This window comes from Lynx canadensis, chromosome E1 (assembly GCF_007474595.2).
Source record: "Lynx canadensis isolate LIC74 chromosome E1, mLynCan4.pri.v2, whole genome shotgun sequence".
NCBI lineage: Eukaryota > Metazoa > Chordata > Mammalia > Carnivora > Felidae > Lynx > Lynx canadensis.
This window is the reverse complement of record NC_044316.2, coordinates 58,938,515-58,960,527: the sequence shown is the minus strand read 5'-3', so window position 1 is coordinate 58,960,527 and position 22,013 is coordinate 58,938,515. Positions and strand designations below refer to the sequence as shown.

Below are 22,013 nucleotides of genomic sequence, written 5' to 3'. Positions count from 1 at the left end.
AGCACAGGACACTGCCAGGCCGCACGCCTCTCTTGCCGCGGCTCTGCCCACGGTTCGGGGTCGGCCGGCTGCCCGGCCCTGGAGGAAAGGCGGGACGCGGGCCGAGCCCAGGCGGGGGGGACGGGACGGCCTGGGCTGGTTCTGGGGAGATAAGCCCAGGGGTGGGCCGCACCCCGCTGGCCGACGCAGGCCTGGCCACCGGGAAGGAAGAGGGGGGCGCGACAGAACCCGGCTGAGGGGCTTCCTGGAAGGCCGGGAGCTCAGGGGTCGTGGTGGGCACAGAAGCAGGTAGGCTCCCGCGGTGGAGGGCCCGCTCCCACCGACCCAGGGGTGAGAGCATGAAGGCGACCTCCCAGGATCGTGTGCGACTGCCCCGCGACCCCCGTGGCTCAGAGAGGCCCCGGAGAGGGGCCTCCACAGTCTGCAGCCCGATCTCGCGGAGCAGGCCCCGGAGGGCCCGTGAGAGGGGCCAGCTCCCCCCACGCCAGCGCCCCAGGACACGCATGAAAGCCCCTTACCTGCTCACAGCCCGCGCTCCGTAGTCGTCTAGACCCTGGGGAGAAACAGCAACACAGGTCAGGCTGGGGGTTCTGGGGGTGAAGTGGGGTCTGCAGGGCAAGGCGCTGCCCGTAGCCGAGGGCACGGAGGGCCCCTCCTACGTGCACAGCGGTGACCTCCCAAGCGCGTGGGGGCATCTCCTCATCTGGTCAGCGGCAGATCACGGGATCACATGAGCTCACGCTCACGGGCACACACAGACAGTCCAGGTGCTGGCCCCTCCCACACGCGACTCCCGAGGGGAGTGGGCCGGGGCCCCAGGACACCTGCAGGTTACCTAATAGGAGCACCAAGGCAGGTGAGGCTGGGGCTGCGTGGAAGCCTCTGGGCAGGTAGCGGGGCCGCGCCAGGGACGGAACCGGTGCCACTTGCGGGGAGGGGTGATGGCTGGGCAGGAAAGCGAGCCTGGCAAGGCCGAGCAGGCTCCTGCAGCCCCAGACACCGGCTGTGGCTTCTGGTCTCGGGGGTGTGGGGCTGAGGGACGGGGGCTGGTCAGCCACCACATCTCTGCCGCCTGGCCTAGGGCCGTCAAGGGGTGTTAGCTGTCTCAGGGCCAAAACCACACCCAGAGAGCAGGAGGTGGGAGGAGCAGGGCCACACCCGCCTGGGCCCAGCCAGCTGTGTCCGGGGGGGCCCAGGTGGGGCCGCATGGGGCAGGCTGGCCTGGTGACTCCGGGGTGCCGCGCCTCTCCCAGGCTGGATCGGCCTCTCCCTGAGCGCCAGCCCCAGTCTCACCTTCTCTGGAAGGTTCCATCCAAGGGCCTTAGCCACACCTCCCCAGTCTGGCGCTTCCCACCACCTAATCTCAAACTACACGTTCTCGCTGTGCGACAGTGAGCTTCTCGAGGGCAACAACCTCGCCCAGCTCGTGACAGTTATACCCCCCTCACAGGGGCGAGGCTGCTCGGGACGGGGCTGGGCGCGGCCCTTCTTGGGCCCCACCCACCCGTGACACTGCTCACCACAGCCTCCGTCGACCCAGATCCTTGGTTTTCACTCATGCTGCCCAGATCTTAGAAAAACTTTTCTTCTCCTCCCTGCTGCTGTCCGGGGCGAGGGGGGTGGGGGCGCGCCGACCCTTAAGCTGGGGCTCAATCCTGGACCTCGGGACCCAGAACGCATTGCTGGCCCCTGTTCCCACCACAGCTACAGCAAATGTTCTAGAAGCCTTGGGCTCCTCCAACCCTGTGAGCCTCCCCAGACAGAGCGGTGGGGGTCCCAGCAGTACCCTCCACAGCCACACCCCAGTCCCACCTGGCCTTTGAGACCAACATCACGCCCTCCACAGGCTCTACAAGGGACCCAGGCCTTGCCCTCCTGCCTCTGGCCTGGGCGGCCTGGGCATGAGTGCCTGGTCCTGTCTCCAGAGACCCAGACGCACACGGAAAGGTTCCGGCCACAGCACAGGTCTCAAGTGCAGGTGCTCACATCCACACGGACCCACGACCGCCGAAGCCCGACAGCCTCGAAGAGGGGGCTCCTCGCCGACACCCAGGCTCCTCCCGAGAGTTGGGGTCCGGGGCAGCGTCATGGCTGCCACCACCGCCCCGGCGGAGGGAAGGGCAGGCAGAGGGGCCGCCGTGCCTTCATCAGAGCCCCGCGTCTGTAGAGGGTGCCTGCTGGTCGCCCCTTCGGGCCCCCCTCCACCCTGCTGTGGCGCTCACCTGGGAGAAGGCAGGCACAGCCACGCTGTAGGGCCTCTGCTTGAAGGTGCCGGCCGTCTGGGCAGGGAAGGCACGCGAGGACGTGCCGTAGTCGGGCGGTGGCAGTGCCAGCTCCTCCTTGTCCAGGAGGTTGCCCGTGCTGCTGCTCTTTCCCTGCTGCAGGCTGTGGGGGGAGGGGGGTGGTGCTTAGGGGCCCGGCCGCCCTGGCCCCCCTCTGGCCCTCCACCTCCCCCGCCTCCCTTGGGCCCCCTACGGAGGCCTCGGCCTCCCTGAGTCGGTGGACGGGGCCCGGAGGGGCGGCGGGAGGGACGTCCCGCAGCCCGTGAGCCCCTCGGCGACCCCCGCCCCACCCAGCGCCGGGTGACCCCCGAGGCCCGCAGACCCTCCTCACAGAGCACCCTGCACCCACACACCCCAGGAGCCTCAAACACTTCCGTGCGGGCAGCACCGTGAGCAGAGAGCGGGGGCCGCCCGCAGAGGTGCCCCCGCAGTGCCCTGCTCTCACGGCAGCCTCTGTGGAGCGAGGGGCCAGCGGCCGGGGCCGGCACACTCACCTCATGTGCAACCTGTCGCTGCCATCGCTGTCCAGAACCCGGGTGTAGGAGAACGGAAACCAGCCCCGCCTGGAAGACAAGGCCGGGTGAGAGGGCTCCAGGGCCGGGCCGCCAGCATGGGGGCGGGGGGGGGGGGGGGGGGGGGGCGAGGGGTTCCGGCCCCCAGGGTCCCTGCCGGGCTGCGACCGTCTACAGAGGGAGCTCATACGAGCCACTGGACGGGAGGCTGGGGACCCCTGGGCAGGGCTGGTCTCTGGCCACACAGCCACAGACAGCCACGCTGAGCGGGGGCGCCGACACCCGAGAAGCTGTCTGGCGGGGGGAGACGGGTACCGTGCCCGGGACTGAGGCTCCCTACCGATTTCCCTGTTCCTCATTGCCCCCTCCCAAGATGGTGTGGCTGCCTGGGGGCCGACGAAACGTCAGGGCTGACTCTGCTCCGGGATGGGAGCCTCCCATGCCACCGACAGCCGCATCCAGAAACATCTGGATGACAGTGGGGGTGGGGGGGTGGGGAAGGGGCAGCACCCGGCCAGGCGGTCCTGAGGCGCAGTGAATGTGAGATGCTGGTGCAGCCTCTGCACGATGTGCTCAGTGAGGCCGTGAGGACGCAGCTCCCAGAAAGTGACCGTGTGGCTTCTAGAACCCCAGCACAAAGGCTGATCGAAACGGACTTGGGGACAGCAGAAGGCTTTGGGGCTGACGGCCAACTGGGAAGCCGTACACCCGACAGCAGGGAAGGCGCCAGACGGGCCGCGGTGTGCGTGTGCGGGGCCCCGGGCCAAGTGGGTGACGTGGGCAGTCAGGGTGACGGGCTGGCAAGAGACGGGAGGCTGTGGTTCTGAGACGCGGTCACGTCTGCGCCACAAAGATTTTTCCGACTGAAGGCCCACGGCGGGATAATCAGGCTGGGAAGGAGCCGGAGCCACCAGGACCTCTGGAGGCTGCAGGGTCAGGAGGGGGTGTCCCTGAGCTCATCGGAGTCCCGGCCGCCCGAGAGGCCCCGACGGCTAGCGGGGAGGGCCCGGCCTACGGACACTTACATTTTTGTCTTCTCGCTCTCCCCGTAGTGCCAGCCGTCACGGGCCTCGGGCACTAGCAGGGTGATGAGGTCGCCCTCCTTGAAGCTCAGCAGGGTGCTGTTGTCCCCGGCCGCGTGGGAGAAGATGGCTTTCACTCGCATGCGGCCGTTGCGCTCCAGGCCGGCCGCCATGGAGCTGGAGCGGGGCAGGGTCTTGGTCTCAGCTGCGGGACGACAGGGCAGGAATGAGGGGACTGACCGCACGCCTGTCGGCTCAGCTGCCTGGTGGCGAGATGCTAGAAGGCCCCAGGTGGGCCTGGAGGGGACGCTCGCCAGCCTCCAGGGCCATTTGGACAGAGACTCAGGAAGGATCCAGCCACGGACCGCCGCCCACCAGCTGCAGGGATTCCGGGCCGGAGCCTGGCCTCAGCTCTCCCATCCGTCATCGGGAGGCGCTCACGGGCTGGGGGAAGGGGCAGGCCGCCGGCCACAGGATGGGGAGGCGCAGTCCAGGGACCCGGGCAGTAGCAGGGGTGGGGGCATCCCACTGTCCATCACAGCCCAGTCGGACATCACCCACATGCTGCCATCACAGGCTGAGCCGATGGCGTCCTGGCACGGCCCCACCTATCGCGGTCACGGCCTGCGGCTCGCCAGAGACAACGAGGAGGGCCGGGCGAAGCCCGAGGGCCCAGGACGGTATCTCCAAGCGGGCCCAGGGGTGCTGCACAGGAGCACACGCGCCCGGGGTTCTGGAGACCTTCCCCACCTCCCCGCGGGCGCGGTACAACCAGGGACACGTCCGAGCCCTTACTGGCAGCGTAGCTGTTTTTCGGAGTCACGCTCTTGCGCACGGGGAGCGTGTTGGAGTAGGAGTCGCTCAGCTTGCTCTGTGACTGTGGTGGGGACGAGGCCTTAGGCTGGGCGGCCTTGCGGTCGGCCCAGGGGCTGTAGTCCTCGCCATCAGGGCCCGAGACGCCATTCATGACGGGTGCGCTCTCCTGGGCGGACAGCCGCTGTTGAGAAGGGGGGGGGGGGGGGGGGCGGCGTCACGGGAGGGCCCGGTCAGGTGAGGCCGGCGTGGAGACCCCTCACCCTGGTGAGGGCGCCCCAGGTGCAAGGGGTGGGGGCCGTCTTCTCACACCCAGGAAGCTGTGGACTCACCCCCACAAACGGGGCCAGCTCAGGGGGCACCGGCAGAGGCTTGGCCCCCGGAATGGGGTCTGAGATGACCAGGCTGGACTTGGAGGCCGACAAGGCGCTGGGGAGGACGGAGCCGTTGCTGCTGGCCATCAGCTGCACCGCGCGCTCCGGGATCTTGTTGGGGTCGGCGCAGGCCTGTTGCCACAGAGGCAGCTTCTGTGCCAGCAGCTCCTTGCCCTGGAGCAGAGGAAGCAGGGAGGGGTCAGGGCCGGCCGCAGGCTTGTGGCTGGGCACACGCGGGGGCGGGGCGGGGGGGGGGGGTGGCGCCCCGCCGGGCCGCGCTCACCTTGGACGCGGCCCCCCGGAGACGCGTCCCACCCTAGGTGGGGTCACCTGTCTAAGGCTAAGCGCTGCTCTTCACCAGGTGGTGACTCACAGCCAGATGGGCCACCTGTGAGTCCCTGACCCCGACCCGGGAGAGAGGCTGGTACGCTGCAGTGAGCCGTGTACTGAAGGGGCCACTGGCGCTGAGATGAAACCAAGGTCCGACCGGGGCAGGGACCCCCAAAGAAAGAAAGAGGGACAGCGGCTCACACTCAGGCACGAAACGGGCAGAGCCTCCACGGGCAACCGTGAAGTCCCGGGAAGAGTGTCACCCCGGGGTACCCCAGGGCCAGAAACCAGGTGGTAAAAGGACAGGGCGGGAGCCGTGATGGCAAAGGGACAGAGCACCCAGGGCCTAGCCGCAGTCACGCCAGGCTACGGGGAGGATGCGGAAGGCAGGGTCCCGTCCGGCGGCACTTGGGAGACGCAGGGTGCTAGGTGTTCCTGCCCCCGCACCCAGGGGCCCAAGAGCCCAGATGTCCCTTTGGTGTGCACCGGGGTGTGCCCGGGGCCCAGCCAGCCCCACAAATGCAGGGCCCTAACAAAGGATGGAGTAGTGAGGAGTAGTGAGGACGGTGTAGTGAGGAGTCCCAGCATGGGAGGGACAGCCAGCAGCCTGTGGCTCCCTGTAGCCCATCTGGGGCCTTGTGCCTAATACACGGGCAGGTCCAGGGCCGGGGGGCCACCGTGGCCGCTATGGGTCACCTGACCCGCAGCCGACGCCATAACCTGAGTCCCATGGGGAGCCCGGAGCTCCTGGGGGCAGTGCTCCTCAGCTCAGGGCAACGGCTGTCTCCGAGACCTACGAAGCAGCTGTCGTCACTGCCTCTCCCCACTCGCCCTCCCACTTCTGACCTGTGTCTGGGAGGGAGGGGGCGTCTGTGGGGTGAGCTGGAGGAAGCTGGAAAATGGCCCCTGTGAGCAGATCCTGCCCTCCACCGCCTGCTGGTTTGAACCAGGGACCCGCGGGCCAAGGCCTGAGGGCTGGCCGGGTGATTCACAAATAAAGTTTGACTGAACATGGCTGTCTGTTGGCTCACACATCTGGGGCTGCTGCTGCGTGGGACCACCACAAGCCCAAAGTGCTTCTGGACCCCGGCTGACATAAACGGGTGACAGCTCTGGGTGGCGGTGACAAGGCGGGCCAACAGGGGCCTGGCACCAATGGGGGCAACCCCAGGCCCAGCGTGTGACCCTCAGAAGGGCTCCACAGCTAAGATGGCTGGCCAGCTGGGGCTCCCAACCGGTGACAACAGCTCTGTCTGTAGGAGGCGCCCGGTGGCCTGCTACTGGGAAGCGCCTGGGAGGTCCTGCCCTGGTACCCCAACCTCTGTGCCTCTCTAAACCCGCTAGGGAGGGCTGGGTCCAGCTCCCCGGGGACCGTGGCTTTCCTGCCCTCCGTCCCCGCGCTCTCCCTGACCTGCCACACTGCCAGACCGCCACCAGAGGGCGCACACGTCCGCCACAGCGCAGCCTGGAGTGAGGCCGGGGTGGCCCCCCTGCTCTGGAAAGCCTGCTGGCGAGGCTGCCCCGGGGGAGCCTTCCCAGCTCCCACAGGGGACACGGCTCTCTTCGCCAGCTCTCTTCGCCGTACTTGCCTTGCACCTGCGCACAGGCCCTCGCGTAGGCCCGGGCAGGCAGAGGGGGGCGTCTACCTCCTCCCTGCCCGGGCTGCGGGGACCAGAGGGCAGGTCTTAGATGCGGCACACGTGTGTGAATGTGCATTGACCCTGCTGCCCCACAGGCACCTTTGTGGGAAAAGGATGTGAACTGGGGTTTCTCACCACACCGGTTGAGCTCTTGGAATGCTCTGGAATGTTCCAGTGGACAGATATGTCCCCACCCCGGCTCTGAATTAAGGACTATGAACGGGGGCTCCTCTGAATCTGCCTGTTCCTGGGGGGGGCGGGGGGCGGGGGGCTGTGGCCTCGGGGGCTCGCCAGCCCCCAGCGCAATGCTCGCCTGCAGTTCCCCACACCGTAGCCCTCCCCGAGGACCTAGCCCTCCTCAGAGGAGACCCTTTGGTGCCACTGTCCCTAAAAGAGCAGCTGGCAGTTTCTGAGAAAGGCCTCAAAATGTCTGCAGCCTTTACCCTGGGGATTTTCTGACCGGAACGCTGTCCCTGGGGACAGCCTCAATGCACAGAATTACTGTCATCACAGCTCTCGGGCGGACAGGCCCCCGATGTCTGCCAGGGAGCCGGTCCGCTTGAGCCCACGAGGACCCTGCCCCTGCGCCGCGAGCAGCCCCACCTTGGAGTGGTAGGCGGCGGAGTTCTTGGCCACGGCACACTGCTTCTCCACCAGGAAGCAGAACCTCCTTCTCTCCTCGGTGAGCGCGGTCTTGTAGCCGTCCGACACGTAGTTCTCCAGCTCGCCCTGCTTGTTGCTGATGGCGTCAATGTACTGGGGGCCAGGAGAGAGCATGGGGGGACGGCACAGGGTCAGGCTCAGCTAGGGGCGGAGGCACCTCCCACCGGCCCACTGCTGGGGTTTGGCCACAGCTCACTCGAGCCAAGAGGGTGAGGACAGAAGTGACACCAGGGCCGCCCCCCAGCCCACTGCACCTCTGTCCCCCAGGAGCTTGTGTCTCGCCGACCCCTGTCCCCTCAGTGCCCCAGCAGCCATACACGTGGGGACCGTGCTGGCGGATCACACGGTGGGACCCGGTGGCAGCGTGGCACCTCCTGTGGGTGCTGATTCCGAGCATCTAAAGCCACCCTGACAGTGGAGCGGGAAAGCGCACCGGGCACTGTGTGCACAAGAATGACTAATCCACACCCAACCCCGCAGAGGTGGGCAGCGAGCGCAGGAGACACCCAGGCCCTGCGGGGGTGGGCAGGGGACGCAGGAGACACTGCTTGATGCTGGGGCGCACGGGAACATTCTGATTTTGCTGGAAACTTCCAGAAACAAAGCACCCTCAGGACTGCAGGCAGCCGTCACAGGGAGGCAGGAGCACCCAGACGCACACCGCCAGGGTTCGCAGCGCCCTCTCCAGGGCGTCCGTGCGTTGGGGTCTCTGGGGTCTGGGCTCTTTCCGAAGGGAGCCCCTTCTCGGCTGCAGAAGTCCCTTCCAGCTCCCTTCCTCTGCTCCCGGGGGGCGGGGGAGGGGGGGCGGGGCCACGCTGCTGCCCTGCAGGGGTCTCTGTAGCCCCCGGGGGTCTTTCCTGGAGCAGCCCCACCTGTGGCAGGGGCCAGCCCGGCCTCCAGGGGCGCCTCCCCCGCGGGCTCTGACTCAGAGAGGGTAGGCGGTGCTGAGCGGACGTGGGCGACCGGAGGAGGTGAGCAGAACAGGCTGTTCCCGCCGCCGCCTCCCTTCCCAGCCTCGCTCAGCTGGGGGGGTGGGGGGGGGGGTGGGGGGGGGCAAGGACCGGCCTGTGGGCGTGGCTCGGCCAGCGTGAGGGAGCCACGACGCCCCGCGACAAGGCCTGTCCGTCCGGGCCACCAAAACCCAGGGGCCTGTTCCCTCTGCCCCGCAGACCGCCCACCTCACCACGCCGAGGGCAGCTTAAATGGGCCTCAAAATGGGCAGCCCGTCGCCCCCGGCCCCACGGAGGCCACAGCCCTGAGGAGTAGGCCTCAGCCCTCCAAATGGCCACAGGGCCCTGCAGCCCATGGGACTGAGGGAACCCGGGATGGCTCTTGCCAGACGTGGGGCTGCTCCAGGAAAGACCCCCGGGCTGCAGAGACCCCTGCAGGGTGGCAGCGTGGCCGCCCCCCCCCCGCCCCCCCGGGAGCACAGAAGCAGAGGAAGGGAGCTGGGAGGGACTTCTGCAGCGGAGAAGGGGCTCCCTTCGGAAAGGGGAGGGGGCCGGGATGGCAAACCCCTGCCAGCCTGGGAGAAAAGTCTGAACACAGGTAAGAGGCCCCCCTGGCGGGCTTGCTGCTCAGCTCCCAGAGCCCTGCCGCCTCCTCCCCCTTCTCCCCTCCTCCACCCTGTTCCTCAGGGCTGCCCCAGGACGACTCCTCCGGTTCTGGAACGTGCTCCCGCGGGACCTCCCCTGCATGGCGGCTCTTCCGGGAGGCTTCCAGGTGTGCGGCGCCCCTGGGGGTGGGGGACACGGCGGCCGAGGCTCCCCTGCACCATTCCTCAGACGCCACCCGGCTACTGCGGGAAGAGGGTGCCTGCCAAGGGGACTGCTCACACCCACACCCGCTCCTAGGGGCCCCGGGAGGTGCCTGTGAGGGAGGGGCGGCGGGGGGCGGGGGCAGAGGCCCAGGAGACAACACCCGCTGGATGGAAGGGGCTGGAAGGGCGCGCGCACCAGGAGGGGAGGGGAGGGGAAGCGCCCGTCCCCCTGCACCCAGTGCTCATGTCGCCCGGAAGGTCCCATGCACACTCCCCCAGGGCCTGTCAGGGACGCTGCCGTGACCCTACCGGCTTCCACTAGCCCACAAGCCCTTCCTCGACTCCACACACAGGGACTCAGCCCAGTGCCCGAGAGCTGCATAAGGGGGCAGCCTCAGGAGAAGTTTCTGCAAGGTTCCAGGAGGAGATCAGGGTTTGACCCCCAGGAAAACCCCCAATCCACCTCCCTCGTGCCCCCACCTCCTGCTCTCCCTGGGGCCGCTCTAGCGTCCCCACCAACTCAGCAGCGGCCAGGCCTTCAAGGCCGGCGGGCTGGGGGTGAGCCAGGCACGTGGAGGCCCACGCCCGGTGACAGCTAGTGCACGGAGTTCGGCACGCAGCCTCGTGAAGGGAGGCCCAAGGGGAGGCTGCCCAGAGCGCCGGCCTCCATGCCAGCTGTCATCTAGCGGGGACTCTGAAGAAAAAGAGGGGCCACCGTGAACGGTTAGCACAGGACAGCGCGGAAACCGGGACGCGGGGCCCCCTGGGTCTGCTCGCCCTGAGCACGCAGCTGAGGACGGCTCCTTCCGAACCGCGGCCCCTCGAGCCAGCTGTCCCACCTGCAGATGGTTTCTGGGTTTTTAGGCTGCGGTACCTCTTTCACAACAGTGTTCTCCACGAGCGCCGGGCCTGTGCGGTGCAGGGCGCTGGCCCCATTACCGGGGTCTGGTGGCCTCCCATGGGGGGAGGGACTGGGGGGTTATTTTTATATTTCATCAAGCCCCGTGAACAGCCAGGGGCAGCGTGAGCCTCAGGGGGAGCGGGACTGAGGTGGAGAGCACTGCCCCGGGAGGCGCCATCACCGCCAGGGACCACGCGTCCTGGGGAGCAGGCGGGACAGCCTCCTGAGCTACACCACCAAGGGGCCCCTGGGCTGTCCAGCTGCCCCAGGGCAGATCCCTCGTCAGTGGGGACGCGGGACTGCCTCTTCCTTCCCGGAATGACAGCCAGCTCTCCTTTCCCAGGATGCTGCCTCTGGCGGAGAGAGACCACAACTTCCCCGGGGGCAGGCCCTGGAAACCTGGGCAAGTAAGGACCTTCCCCTCCCCCTCCCCCCACCCCAGGGGTGGGGGAAGAGCGGAGGGCGCCCCACCCACAGGGTGCAGGCCGCTCTGGCTCTCCCGGGGGAGGACAGAACTCGGCCCGGCCCCACACTTCTGACGACTTAGCAACAGGCTGCTGGAAATGGCCCTGAGCCTGTCCCTGCCGTGGGCAGGCGGGCAGGTGGGTGCTGTGGCCGGCTCTCTACTCCCGCCTCTCCTGCTCCCGGCTTGGCGGTGCTATGGTGACAGTGCTATAGAAACACCCAGCTGAAAGCATTTAAGACCACAGAATGCTCCCATTTAGTCACCCTGGGCTGAACAGCCCTGTAATCCGAGAAGACAAAAGTGATCAGAACATATGTCTCCTCTCCAAAGCCGGCGGTGACTCAGAGGTGGGGGAGGGGCACTCAAGAACAAACGGCTCCCTTTACCTCCTCCGACATGGCCGCGCTGTGGCTTTCCCACGTTTCTCAAACACCTGACTCTGCCCCTGTCGGTCCCCACGGCTCATGAATGAGAGTGGAATTCTTGGCCCTCAGCTGTCACTGCCGGCAACTACTACTCCCAGGAGTCCAGAAGGAACCCGATCAGCCGTGATATTCAGGGAAGGGACAGCAAAAATCGGAAGCCCGCGTTGCGTTCAGTGACGGGGAACCCGCTGGCCGCAGCCAGCGGCGCCCTGGGGCTCGCTGAGCTGGCCTGCGCCCCTTCTCCAGGCTGATGGACGTGGCACCACAGGCCAGCGGACAAAGCCTCAACCAGCCTCAATCTGCTGGGCCACGGCTGGACCCTTAAAGTTTCATTTCGACAAGAGAGCTCAGAGCGAGACTCAGGGCTGAGGCCACCACACCATCGTGCCCACAGGCCCATGGGGGGAAGGACTCCCTGAGCCCCAGGGGTTCCCGTTTTCTGGCAAAAGGGCTCACTGCTGTCATCAGACCCCAGCTGCTCGTGCCTGCCCCAGCACATGACATGCCCACGGCACCCCCATGCCCAGCGTCCCGTGTGCCCAGAGGCCCAGGAAGGAGCGTGGGGCCACTTATGTCCACACCAGTAGGCCAGATGCTCTGACAAAGGCTTAGGGCCCACAGATCAGCCTGTCCCGGAGACCCAAGGGGACGGGTCTCAGCAAACCTGATCCATGGCCTTGTGTGGCCAGCACTCAGGGACCCACACCCTCCAGGTCTGGGGGGAGCTCTGCCCGTGGGCCTGCAGGTCGGACTGGGCTACGGCACCGGCTCCACTGGGTCACCCTACTCGGCTGCAAAGCCCTCTGGGTCCTGGCTTCCCCACGTGGGAAGCGAAGGGGCCGAACCCCGTCACTCCTGTTGGCACTTCCCAACAGGGGAGCCCTTGCCTCCCGCAGCCACCTAGGCTTTACAGCTCAAAGTCCACACCCGAGTTCATGGACTCAACAGGAAAAGGACGTGACGTACCTCACCAACGTTTCCCGCAGCGATGACACGTCGAAGTGACGTGCTATGTACGTTCAAACAGAGCGTGTTGTTTGAAGATTATTAAGAATTTATTACAATGCACGTCATTAAGACCAAAGCTCCCTGCTGTTCACGTTCTGAACACAGACATTCCGGGGTGTGAAATGGCAGGGGCATGTGCCCAACACTATTCTCCAAGGTGCCCTCCAGCTCTGACGGCTGCAGGTGCTCCAAATCACTCCCGGTGCCATCGAGGCCATAGCCCCTGCGCGGCTCCATCGGGAGAACTGGGGGTGAGTGGGCAGCCACGGGAGAGGTGTGGGGCCTGAAGTGGCCCAACAAGTTCAAAGGAACAGACTGTCCTTCCCCAGCTGGCCTGTCCCGGGGACCCTGAGCCCCTGCACCTCTGGACATGTAAGCCCTGACAGGGGAACACGGTCTCTGTTTCCCACACTGGTTTTTCCCCCGGCGAGGGCCCCCGATTTACCTCCAAGGAAGGAAAACGCCTGCACCGTGGCGGCCAGCGGTTTCGTCCACAGGCTGCCTTTGGTGTTGAAGAGCTTTTTAAAAGTGAGAGCAAGAGACCCATAAAGGTCCTGAACCACCAGCAGGGCGTCAAACGCCACATCTTAACGGACCAGTCTCTGCCATTATCTTTTTTGAAGATCTAAATTATGGTTATTTTGTTTTCGCTTTGTTAATTACACATCCCTTTAAATAGAACAAATCTCCCCCTTTCCCAGACTGAGATCTAGATGTGTGTGCCTCCCAGAACACGCGAACCCAGCGAGCGGGGGAGCAAAGTGACCGGGGGCCCCAAGGAAAGCCTGCCCCACGGGCTCCCGAGGTAGGCCTGCTCTCCTCCAGCACAACCGGCCAGCCGGGCCTCAGCCACTGCTCCTCCCACAGCCGCATCGCACAGGAGGGGGATCCGGCCGGCGCTCCCTGCAGCCCCCAGCCCCTTCTGCCCTCCTCAAAAGCCGGACGCTGCCCAGATCAGGGGCTCCAAGGACGAGGCTGCCCATGGCCCCCTGTGCTCTGGCCGCAGCTCTGGCCCACACGCGGGTGACCCCGTGCAGGGGTCCGCCACTCTGTCTCCAGTTCTCTCTTCCCGGCCGCTCACCTCTGCTTTGGGGGCCATGACACTGCCTGGGGTCTTGGCAGCCCATCCCTCCGAGTGTGGAGCCCGCATACAGGTTGGGAAGGACACACTGCTTGTCTGTGGCCCCCAGCCCACCACACACCCAACACGCGTCCCCGGATTTTCTACCAGCCACGACACCCCTTGGAGGGTGCTCAGTCACGTTCTAGTCAGAGCAGGGCTGCGGCTAGAGACAAATGGTAGAAACAGGAGAGATCTTGACCCTGGCCCTGCGGGGTTTGCAGGGACGGAAGTATGACACTTCATACCAGCCTCCCAGACCCTCACTCAGAAGCCCTTGGGACCACCAGATGGCCAGCGGGACTGGCTGTCCTTCAGAATCACCCAGAAGCTCTGAGGGCCCCGACACAGGCCATGGTGTAGCCACTCACACCTGCCTGCCTGGGAGGGGACACAGCAGCTGAGGCCCGAAGGCCAGAGGCTCAGGGTAGCTGCATGAGGCCTGCCGCCACAGCGCGCCCTTCGCCAGCCACGTGCCCTCCGGCCCCCTTCACACAGACGGGCACTTCCGCGGGTGCCAGGAGGTCTGGGCAGTGGCCTTGGCCGTGAGCACAGCACCAGCACCTTCCCCGCTTCCAGATGGAGCCCTCGTCCTACTTAGTGCCCCAAATGTCTGTGAGCGCCTGTGGCCTGACCTATAATTAAATCAGTTCTCTTCGTGGAAATCCCAAAACACAGTCTCAATTACCAGCAGTTCCTGAAAAGGGCCGGCTCTGACCCAGTCCCACTCACAGGGAACCTGCCCCTGACAGACAGACGGATGCTCTCGGTCTTCCGCAACCCTACCTTCCCCCGCTCCACAGGCAGCGACCACCGCTCCTGCACGGCCTGTCATTGGTGCAGCTCGGGCCACCAGCGGGGCCACTGGCCCAGAGGCCTCGGGGTAGGACAGAGCGTGTGGGGGCCCTTCCTGGGCCAGTCGGCCTCCCTGGAGGGCACAGAACTGCCTGCCAAGGGCTCCGAGGGTCGGGCCCCTGCCTGGCGAGCAGCCTCACTGCTCTCCCTGGCCGAGGGTTCTGCAAACACGAAGCTCAAGTCGGGGAGGGAGGACGTGGGGGCTGGGGGTTCAGCGGCAGCCAGGGGATCCCAGCAATCAGGGCTCAGGACAGACCACCCCCCTCTCCACAGCACTGAGCAGACCCACACCTGCAATCACTCGCCGGAGCCCCCTGCTCTGCCGAGAGGAGCCTGTCAGGACAGGGGCTTTGGTGCAGCTTGAGGACCCCGGGAGGGCCCCCCGTGTGAGTCCCGGGGTGCAGAACCTGCCTGCACCTGCACATGCTGCCCATCGGGCTGCATAGGCCCGGGCCTCCCGGTGAGGGGCCCTGCGGACAGAAGAGCCTCCTGGGAGCAAAACAGTCTCCAAAGGAGCAGGGAAAGAAAGGCCTCATCTGTGTTTGGAACCCAGGTCACCCCCCTTGCCTGGGGTCATTGCCCATCTCCTGTCAGCTCAAGGACGAAGGCCCAAGGGCCCAACAGGTCAGACTCCCACCCCCACACCTGCCTCCCCCAGCTCTTCCTTAGGGTTGGGGGTTGGGGACAATCTCTAAAGCCGCGAACTGTGAACACAAGAATTGTGAACGGTGAACTGTGAACACAAGAATTAAGCGCTGGGCGCAAGTAAGTGAGTCTGTGGCCGTGACATCCCCCCAGGCAGAACTCCTGGTGTCCTGGTTGGGGGTGCTGTGAACGGCAGCCTGGCCTGACCACAGCACCCAGCCCCTTGAGCTGGTCCTCGGAACACAGGGTGCGTGGGGCAGGCACCCCGGAAAACGGAGGCAGAGACAGCAGAAGTGGGTGGGGGGGGGAGGGTGTCTCACTCTTCCTGGTGGGAAAAGTCATGGGCCCTTTCCCTGTGTGGGCCAGGACCTCAGCCCCCAGGCAAAAACCAACCCAAACAGGCTCAGCGCACAGCCGGGTTCCTCCCCAGGGAGGGGGGGGAGGGGGTGGTCGGTGCCCCCAGGCTCCCTGTGGAGGAGGCGTAACCCACCCCCCCTCCCCCCCCACCACCCAGGCGCTGACACACCCTCCCTCTACCCTCGTGCTGCAGACCCTTGGAAGATCTCCGGGGCTCAGAGCCTCCACGAGGGCCGGACAGGGGAGTGCAGTACAGGCCCCAGCACGGACGGGCTCCGACAGCCTTGCATCGACCGCAAGAGGCCACGTGCAGAAGGCCACACCCGGGTGACCCCGTTCCCGCGAGACGCCCAGACCTGACTGCTGGCTGTCTGGGGGAGGGGACAACTGCTGACGGGCAGGGCTTCGTTTCTGGGGTGCCGGAAATGCTCTAAAACGGGGGGGTGGGGACGGCTGTACGGATACGCTCAACACCGCCTCACCGTCCACGTGCGGCGGTGGCTCCGCGCGTGAATCACTTCTCAACTAACCCAAAAGGAAAAAGGGCCGCGAGGAGAGGGGCGCGCAGGCTCCCGGTCCCCCCGCCCCCGCCCCCGGCCAGATGGCCTCAGGCTTTCTCTACCCCTCAGCCTCATACTGGCCCCCGACAGGGCTGGGCTGCAAGGGACCCAGCCAGACGGTCTCCGGTGGCAGCCCTACAGGTCAGTGACGGGGCTACGGGCAAGCCTGAGACGGCAAAGGCGGGAAAGGCGCGCTGAGAGCAGCAGGAGGGCTGTCCCCGCCGCTGCCCTGCGACAGGGGCCTCCCCTCCCTCACGGGGCTGAGCCGCTTTGCATACAGGGCGACGGCTCTGCCCCGCTGTTGCCCGGTCCGTGCTCCCCGCCAGGCGGGACCGCGTCGGGGAGCAGGTGGGCCTCTCGTCGGCACCATGCGCAGGAGGGCGCGTGCTCCGCGTGCCCCACGGCCCACCAGTCAGTTCCCGCCTGCGGCCAAGGCCCCGTGGGCAGTGGGACCCGGGCACGCGCGCGTGCACACGCGGCCCCGGCACCCCAGCACGCGCGTGCGCACACAGGAGCCCCAGAGCAGGGGCGCGCGGCGCGCCTCAGGGGTGCCAATTTGACGGCTGACACGAAGGGTGGGGCCCCGGGGAGGTGAGGGGTTCATGCCCGTCCCCGCGGTGCTTCCCCTGAAGCAGCTGGGACAGGTTCTCCTGAGGCTTCCTTTGGACACGACGGCGTCCTGTTTTGTCTCCTCCTTATCCGAGTCGTGTGACCTCGGGGGTTGGGTATTCTGGGCCTGATCTGTGTCAACTGGCCGGGGGGTTCCGGCCAATCAGGTGTATTGGGCCCGTGCCCGTCACGGGCCGCGCTGTCCTAAATCCTAGCCCTGCTCAGGACATGATGCCTGCCGGGCCGGGCACAACAGTGAGGGAAGCCGCACCGGCGCCGGCCCCTCCCGTGCCATCTGCCTCTCGCGGCGGGGCTGCTGAGACGCTTGACCGGCCAGCGTCTGCCCGTGAGGGCTCTGGGCCCAGTCCTGGGGCCGGGCGGCCACAGGCCGATCAGACTGTCAGTCTGGGGTCTGCCTCCGAGGCAGAGTCCAGAGGAACAGGGCAGGAAGCTGTCCCCGGGGTCTCTGCTCCTTTGGTGGCAAGCCTTCCGGTGCCCCACGGAGGAGGCGGGAGCAGGGCGGGCGCCGCAGGGCCACAGCGGCCGCGTGCCAGCTCCAGGACGGGCGGTGCTCGCTGCCCCGAACCCACAGAGGCCGCCGCGGCACCGGCCGGGCCCTACCTGCAGCTCCTTGTCCGAGTACTTCTGCGGGTTCTTGCTGCCTTGGCTCTTCTTGCGAAGCTTCTTCAGCTCGGCCTGGCACTTGTCCAGCGCATCGCCCCTGCTCCTTTGCTCCGTCTGGTATTTCTTCAACGCAGCCTGCGGTTCAAGCACACGACACAGAGCAGGGGCCCATGAGTGGCCGGCCCTTCCCGCTCTCCGCAGGGCGGCCGCCACCCCAGCACCGAGGGACGGCGGGCCGAGAGGGGAGGGCGAGGCCGGGGCCTCGGGGGCCCTCTGCTCCCGGAGATGAAAACCGGGTCTCGCCTCGTCCCCTCCTGTGCCACCGAGAGCCGGAGCGTGAAGTCCTGTCACACACCCACCAGGGCCCGGCGCATAATGCCCCGCAGCCGCGGCGGAGGGTGATGGCAGCACAGGCACCATCGGGGGGGACGGCGGTGAAATTACGGCAGGTCAGGGAGTCTGTGCGGGCTCTGCGGGTGGCAACACCGTGCCACTGTCGTTCCCCAAAGCAGTGAGCTGCGGGGGGGCAGCAGAACAGGCAGGTGTCCACCCCCCACCCCCCGCCCACCGGGCCACGGAGGCCCGCGGGGACCCTGCCGGAAGGCGAGCCGACAGGCGTGGGCAGAGCTACTTACGCTCAGGTACCTGGAGTCCAGCTCTACCTTCTGCTCCAGCTGTGTGAGCAGCTCGTTGTGGAAAGACTTCAGCTGCGGACGGACAGAACACACGGCCGTCGGCACCACACGAGGCGCGGGCCGGGGCAGGAGGCGGGCAGGGAAGGGGGCAGGGAGCCCGGGAGAGGCGGACGGCCACCACGGCGCCCGGGACACTGGCCACCCCGAGGGGAAAGGGGCCTGTCTCATCCCTCAGCCGGTGACCCTGCACAGACAGGTGGGCCCAGAGGAGCCGGGAGGCTCCGGGACCGACAGCCGAACAGAGGTCAGGATGTCAGACCATTCTGGTCTTTGATGGCCTTGGGACTCCGCTCCCAGTGGGGGGGGTGGGGGGGGACAGAAACAGCTCCCTGTTGTCCCTGCCCGCTCTGGGGAGTTACTCGCGCTGACGTGAGCCACGGGCTTGAATGCAAACTGGGAAAGGCCTGAGTGACCCCTCGCTTTAGACCCGCTGGGTCCTGGCTGGGCCTGTATGACCTGGGAGCGCGTTGCTCCCCAGGCCCATCATGCATTGTGCCCCCACCTGGCCCCTGTGGGATCCTGTCTGACTCGGGCCCTGTGCCCCCGTGTCCTTCTGTATGTTCGTGGTCCCCACAGCGAGCCTCCTCCCCAGCATGTGACTTCCTGTCCTGGGCCTAAAGGCACGTCCGCACCTTTCTGAGCGCGGCCACTATGCAATGTCCCCAGGTGGACGTGTGGCCACGGTGCACAGCCGGCTCTCCCCTTCACCTCTGACCGGCCGGCCTGCCTGCCCTTGCCCGTCTGCCCGCCTGCCCGCCTGCCCTTGACCCTCCCACCCTGGGGGTCTCACCATTTCTTCCAACTGATTTTGAATCTGCCTGTGGACTTCAGCCATCTGAAAGAGAACGTCTCCTGGAAAGGCAGGAGGGCAGAGAAGAGAGCAAAGTTAAGCACTCTGCGTGACAGGCCCTCCGCCCTGCACCCCTCTCGTGGCAGGGGACCAGGGTGCTGGAGGCGGGCGCAGGCGCCTGGGCCCACAGGCAGAAGTGCGCCGGGGGCAGGAGAGAGGGCACCATGTCTCCTGATGGCGCCAGCGAAGTGAGACAGAAGATTCTAGAATGACAAGGGAGGCCAGGCCTCGAGCACACAATCACCGGGTGACTTTGAGGGGTCACGGTCCCTAAGCGTCGGCACTGAGCCCAGGTTCACGACAGAGACACAGGCCGCCTCAAGCCCACGAGCGAGCCCCGAGCACACGCGCCTCTCATCCCGCATCTCGCTCTCACGCACAGCCCCCAACAACTGCCCCCCGCCCACTCTGGGCCCAGCTGCCACCAGGGCCAGCAAACGTCTGCGTTACTTGGGGCAAACACGAGACCTGGCTGCAGGCCCCAGAGGTGAGGGTGCCCGAGGAGGTCTGCGAGGTGCACAGGCCTGGCTGACCTCACGAGGGCCTCTGGGGACAATCGGAGCGTGTGGCACAGCTCTCCAAACACCTTTTCCGGAGCAGCGATGCTTCAGGGACACTGACGTGTCCTGGGCCCGTCTCCAGAGACACATGAGGAAACCGAACGTGGCAGCACAAAGGCGCAGGCCGTCACCCAGAGGCTGTTTCCAGCCTGCATGTCAAGGACACGGCTCACTTCACCCGCAGGCAGGGCACATGCCGGGGCTCTGCAGGTTTCTGGGCGACCTGATATTAGCCCATACCCCAAACTCACTCTCTCTCTCGGTAGCAGACAATCGGCCGCGAGGCGCCTCCAACACCCCACTCGGCCCACGAAGGGGAAGGAGACAGGCCTCTGGGGACAGGGAGCTCAGCCGAGCGCTTCCTTCTCCCAAAGCTCCTGAAGGTTCCGCACAGCTCCATCCTGAGGCGTGGTCACTGTGACCGACAGGTGCACAACCCTGAGCGTTCCAGGCTGTGGCCACGGAGGGAGGGACGCCGTGCAGCTCAAGACACAACCAGGGTCAACAGAGCCCCCAAACCCGCCCCCGAGTCAGTGCCCACAGGACACAAGCTCTAGGCCGGAGACCATTCAGTGGCACCTCCCTCCCAAGACCCTCAGGGCTGCCCAGCTGCCCCCCAGCACTGGCACGAAGGACCCCCACCCAGGGCGGAGGGGAGAGCTGGAACGGGCAGCCAGGCTGCATTCACCTGAGCGGCCGGTCCTCCCCTGGAGGCCACTCGTGGAGCAAATACCGTCCCCGTGCCGTGGACACGACGGAGAGGGGGCCCGCTCTGCCCTCGAGGGTCAGCACTTCCGACACACCCGTCCCTGAGGTGCCGCCCACGCCGGCGAGCCCTCTGCACTTGTGCCTGAGACCCTTGGGGTCACGTGACCCAGAGGATCCTTTCGGGGGGCAGTCACGAGGGGAACCCTGGCCCCCAGCAAGGCCGGCCAGAAGCGGAGAGCAGTTCCCGTGGCCTCTGTGAGAAGCCTCAACGGGGTCGTGCCGCCCACTGGACGCACGGATGGCCTCACCGGGGTGGCCGTCCCTCCCAGAAGCACAGCGGGGTTCCGGGGAGACCCGCTCCTCCTGCTCGCTGGCTGCTGCATGGGCTGCTGACCCCACCCTGGCCTGAGGGCCACAGGGCACGCTGAGCACTGGCTGGGACGAGGAGCCGTACAGACAGACCCGCCGTTCAGCACAGACCGCCAGGCTCGGCTTGAGCAAGCGGGACCCCACCCTGCGGGGCCCCGAGCCTCGGCCGGAGCTCATTCACCCCGATTCTCAGGGCCGCTGGATGCGTCCCCAGATGCCTGCTCGGCCCCAGACGCGCAGGCTTCTGCTGACTGCCTCGTCCGGCAGCCGGGACCCCGCTGTCCCACCACAGGCCCTGCAAGGCTGACCCAGCCCTCTTCCTCACCCAACCCCGAGCCCAACGGGTACAGAGACCCCCTCGTGCCTGCCAGCCCGGGGCCTGGCCTGTGGGAGGCCCGGGACGGAGGAGGGGCACCCTTGCCCCCGGAAGGGCCACTGCCACGGCCCTGGCGTGCGTGTGCCAGTGAGAGAGGGCGTCAGACCTGCATGCTGCCACGGCCCCACGGACAAAGGAATCTCAGTGGCTGGGCTGTGAGCACGTGGCCCCCAGACCAGAGCTGTGTCCCACTGGGTCGTCTCTAGGACCCACAAGCCGGGAGGCAATGGAGGCAGACCCCAGAAGCTCCCAGCGCGCAAACCACCTAATTCGACGCGACAAGTGCCACGGCGTGCCGGCACCACCACAGACGCCAGCACCAGAGCCACGGCATGGGCCATGCCCGGCAGGACCCAGAGGTCCTCAAGTTACTCCCATTCCTGGTCTGACCTCGGGCCTGAGGGTGCTGTGGGACACGGCAGGGCAGAGAGGGGCGGCCCTGGGGAGAAGGCCCTGCCTCCACCGAGGCTTCCTGTGGTCAGGTCGGAGCTGTGACCCCACGCGGCCAATGGCTGACCACATGCCAAGGGGCTGAGCTGACTCACCCCTGCAGGAGAGGTCGAGACGCTACTCCCACCCAATCCTGACCCTGGGAGCCTGACGTGCTAGGGAATAGGCCAAGAGCCACAGCAGACGGAAGGTGACGTGAAGGCCCGGGTCCCCAGCGCTGGCTGGAGGGAAGCCACTGGGACGAACAGGAGCGCACGGGCCCCAGCCAGGGCAGCCCCGCGGAGGCGGCCAGGCTGCCGCCACCTGCCTAGTGCAGACCCGCGGCCCCACCGGCACCTGGGCATCGCCCTCCGTCCGTGCACACCCGATCTGGTTGGTGTGTGTGGTGGGGACGTGTCCCAAACCCAGATCCACGGGCCCGGCCCCTGGGTGCTCAGAAGCAGTCCAGGACCCCAGAGGGGCAGCCCCACATTCGTTCTACTTCTTTGTGCTTTGCATCCTTCCGGAAGTTTCCCAGAACATCCCTCCCCCGAAGATCGGGAAAACATCTAGGATTCTCTTTGTGACGCAGGGGTCTTCCCGTGTTGGGGGCCTCGGACACACCTTTGGGCTCTCTGGCTGCGGGCATCTGGGACTTGGTTAAACGGAGGCCAAGGGGCGCAGCACCCACACAGCACGAGGTCTGGGGGGCATGGGGAGAGCCCCAGACCCAGCCTGCGGGCACCGCCCTCACCCACACCCCTCTGCCCCCACGGCCCCCTGGAGGGGCATCAAGTCCGGAAGGAAGACACGTGGCAAGCAGCCTGTCCACGTTCTCACGTGGTCCAGCAAAGTCTCCTGCCTAGGGTGGCGCCCACAGTATCGGCCAAGCTCTAGACCCCGGAATCAGAAGTCAACGTCAAGGTCACGTTGAAAGCACGTATTTCCCGGAGAGCCTGCGCACCAGCTCACGAACAACTGACAGCAGTAAGCACCACGGTGAACGCCCGAGGCCGAGAACACCTACAGCCCTTGGGGGGCTCCTGCTGTGCGCCCCGCTG

At 66.7% G+C, this 22,013-nt stretch overlaps 1 protein-coding gene across 5 annotated transcripts in view; it reads right to left on the bottom strand.

Annotated features, from left to right (window-relative positions):
- BAIAP2 (BAR/IMD domain containing adaptor protein 2) overlaps nucleotides 1-22,013 on the bottom strand; it is a 62,700-nt gene that overhangs the window by 5,947 nt on the left and 34,740 nt on the right. For all 5 annotated transcript variants that reach the window (XR_003964913.1, XM_030297024.1, XM_030297022.1 and 2 more), the window contains exons 4-13: nucleotides 18,451-18,512; nucleotides 17,601-17,672; nucleotides 16,963-17,100; nucleotides 7,577-7,729; nucleotides 4,962-5,177; nucleotides 4,612-4,813; nucleotides 3,820-4,021; nucleotides 2,777-2,845; nucleotides 2,223-2,385; nucleotides 519-553 (exon numbers count right to left, since the gene is read on the bottom strand). Coding sequence is in view for 4 of the 5 variants with exons in the window: in XM_030297024.1 (XP_030152884.1) it covers nucleotides 519-553; nucleotides 2,223-2,385; nucleotides 2,777-2,845; nucleotides 3,820-4,021; nucleotides 4,612-4,813; nucleotides 4,962-5,177; nucleotides 7,577-7,729; nucleotides 16,963-17,100; nucleotides 17,601-17,672; nucleotides 18,451-18,512 (1,312 nt within the window). In the remaining variant the exon portion in view is untranslated. The remainder of the gene's footprint in view (nucleotides 1-518; nucleotides 554-2,222; nucleotides 2,386-2,776; nucleotides 2,846-3,819; nucleotides 4,022-4,611; nucleotides 4,814-4,961; nucleotides 5,178-7,576; nucleotides 7,730-16,962; nucleotides 17,101-17,600; nucleotides 17,673-18,450; nucleotides 18,513-22,013) is intronic.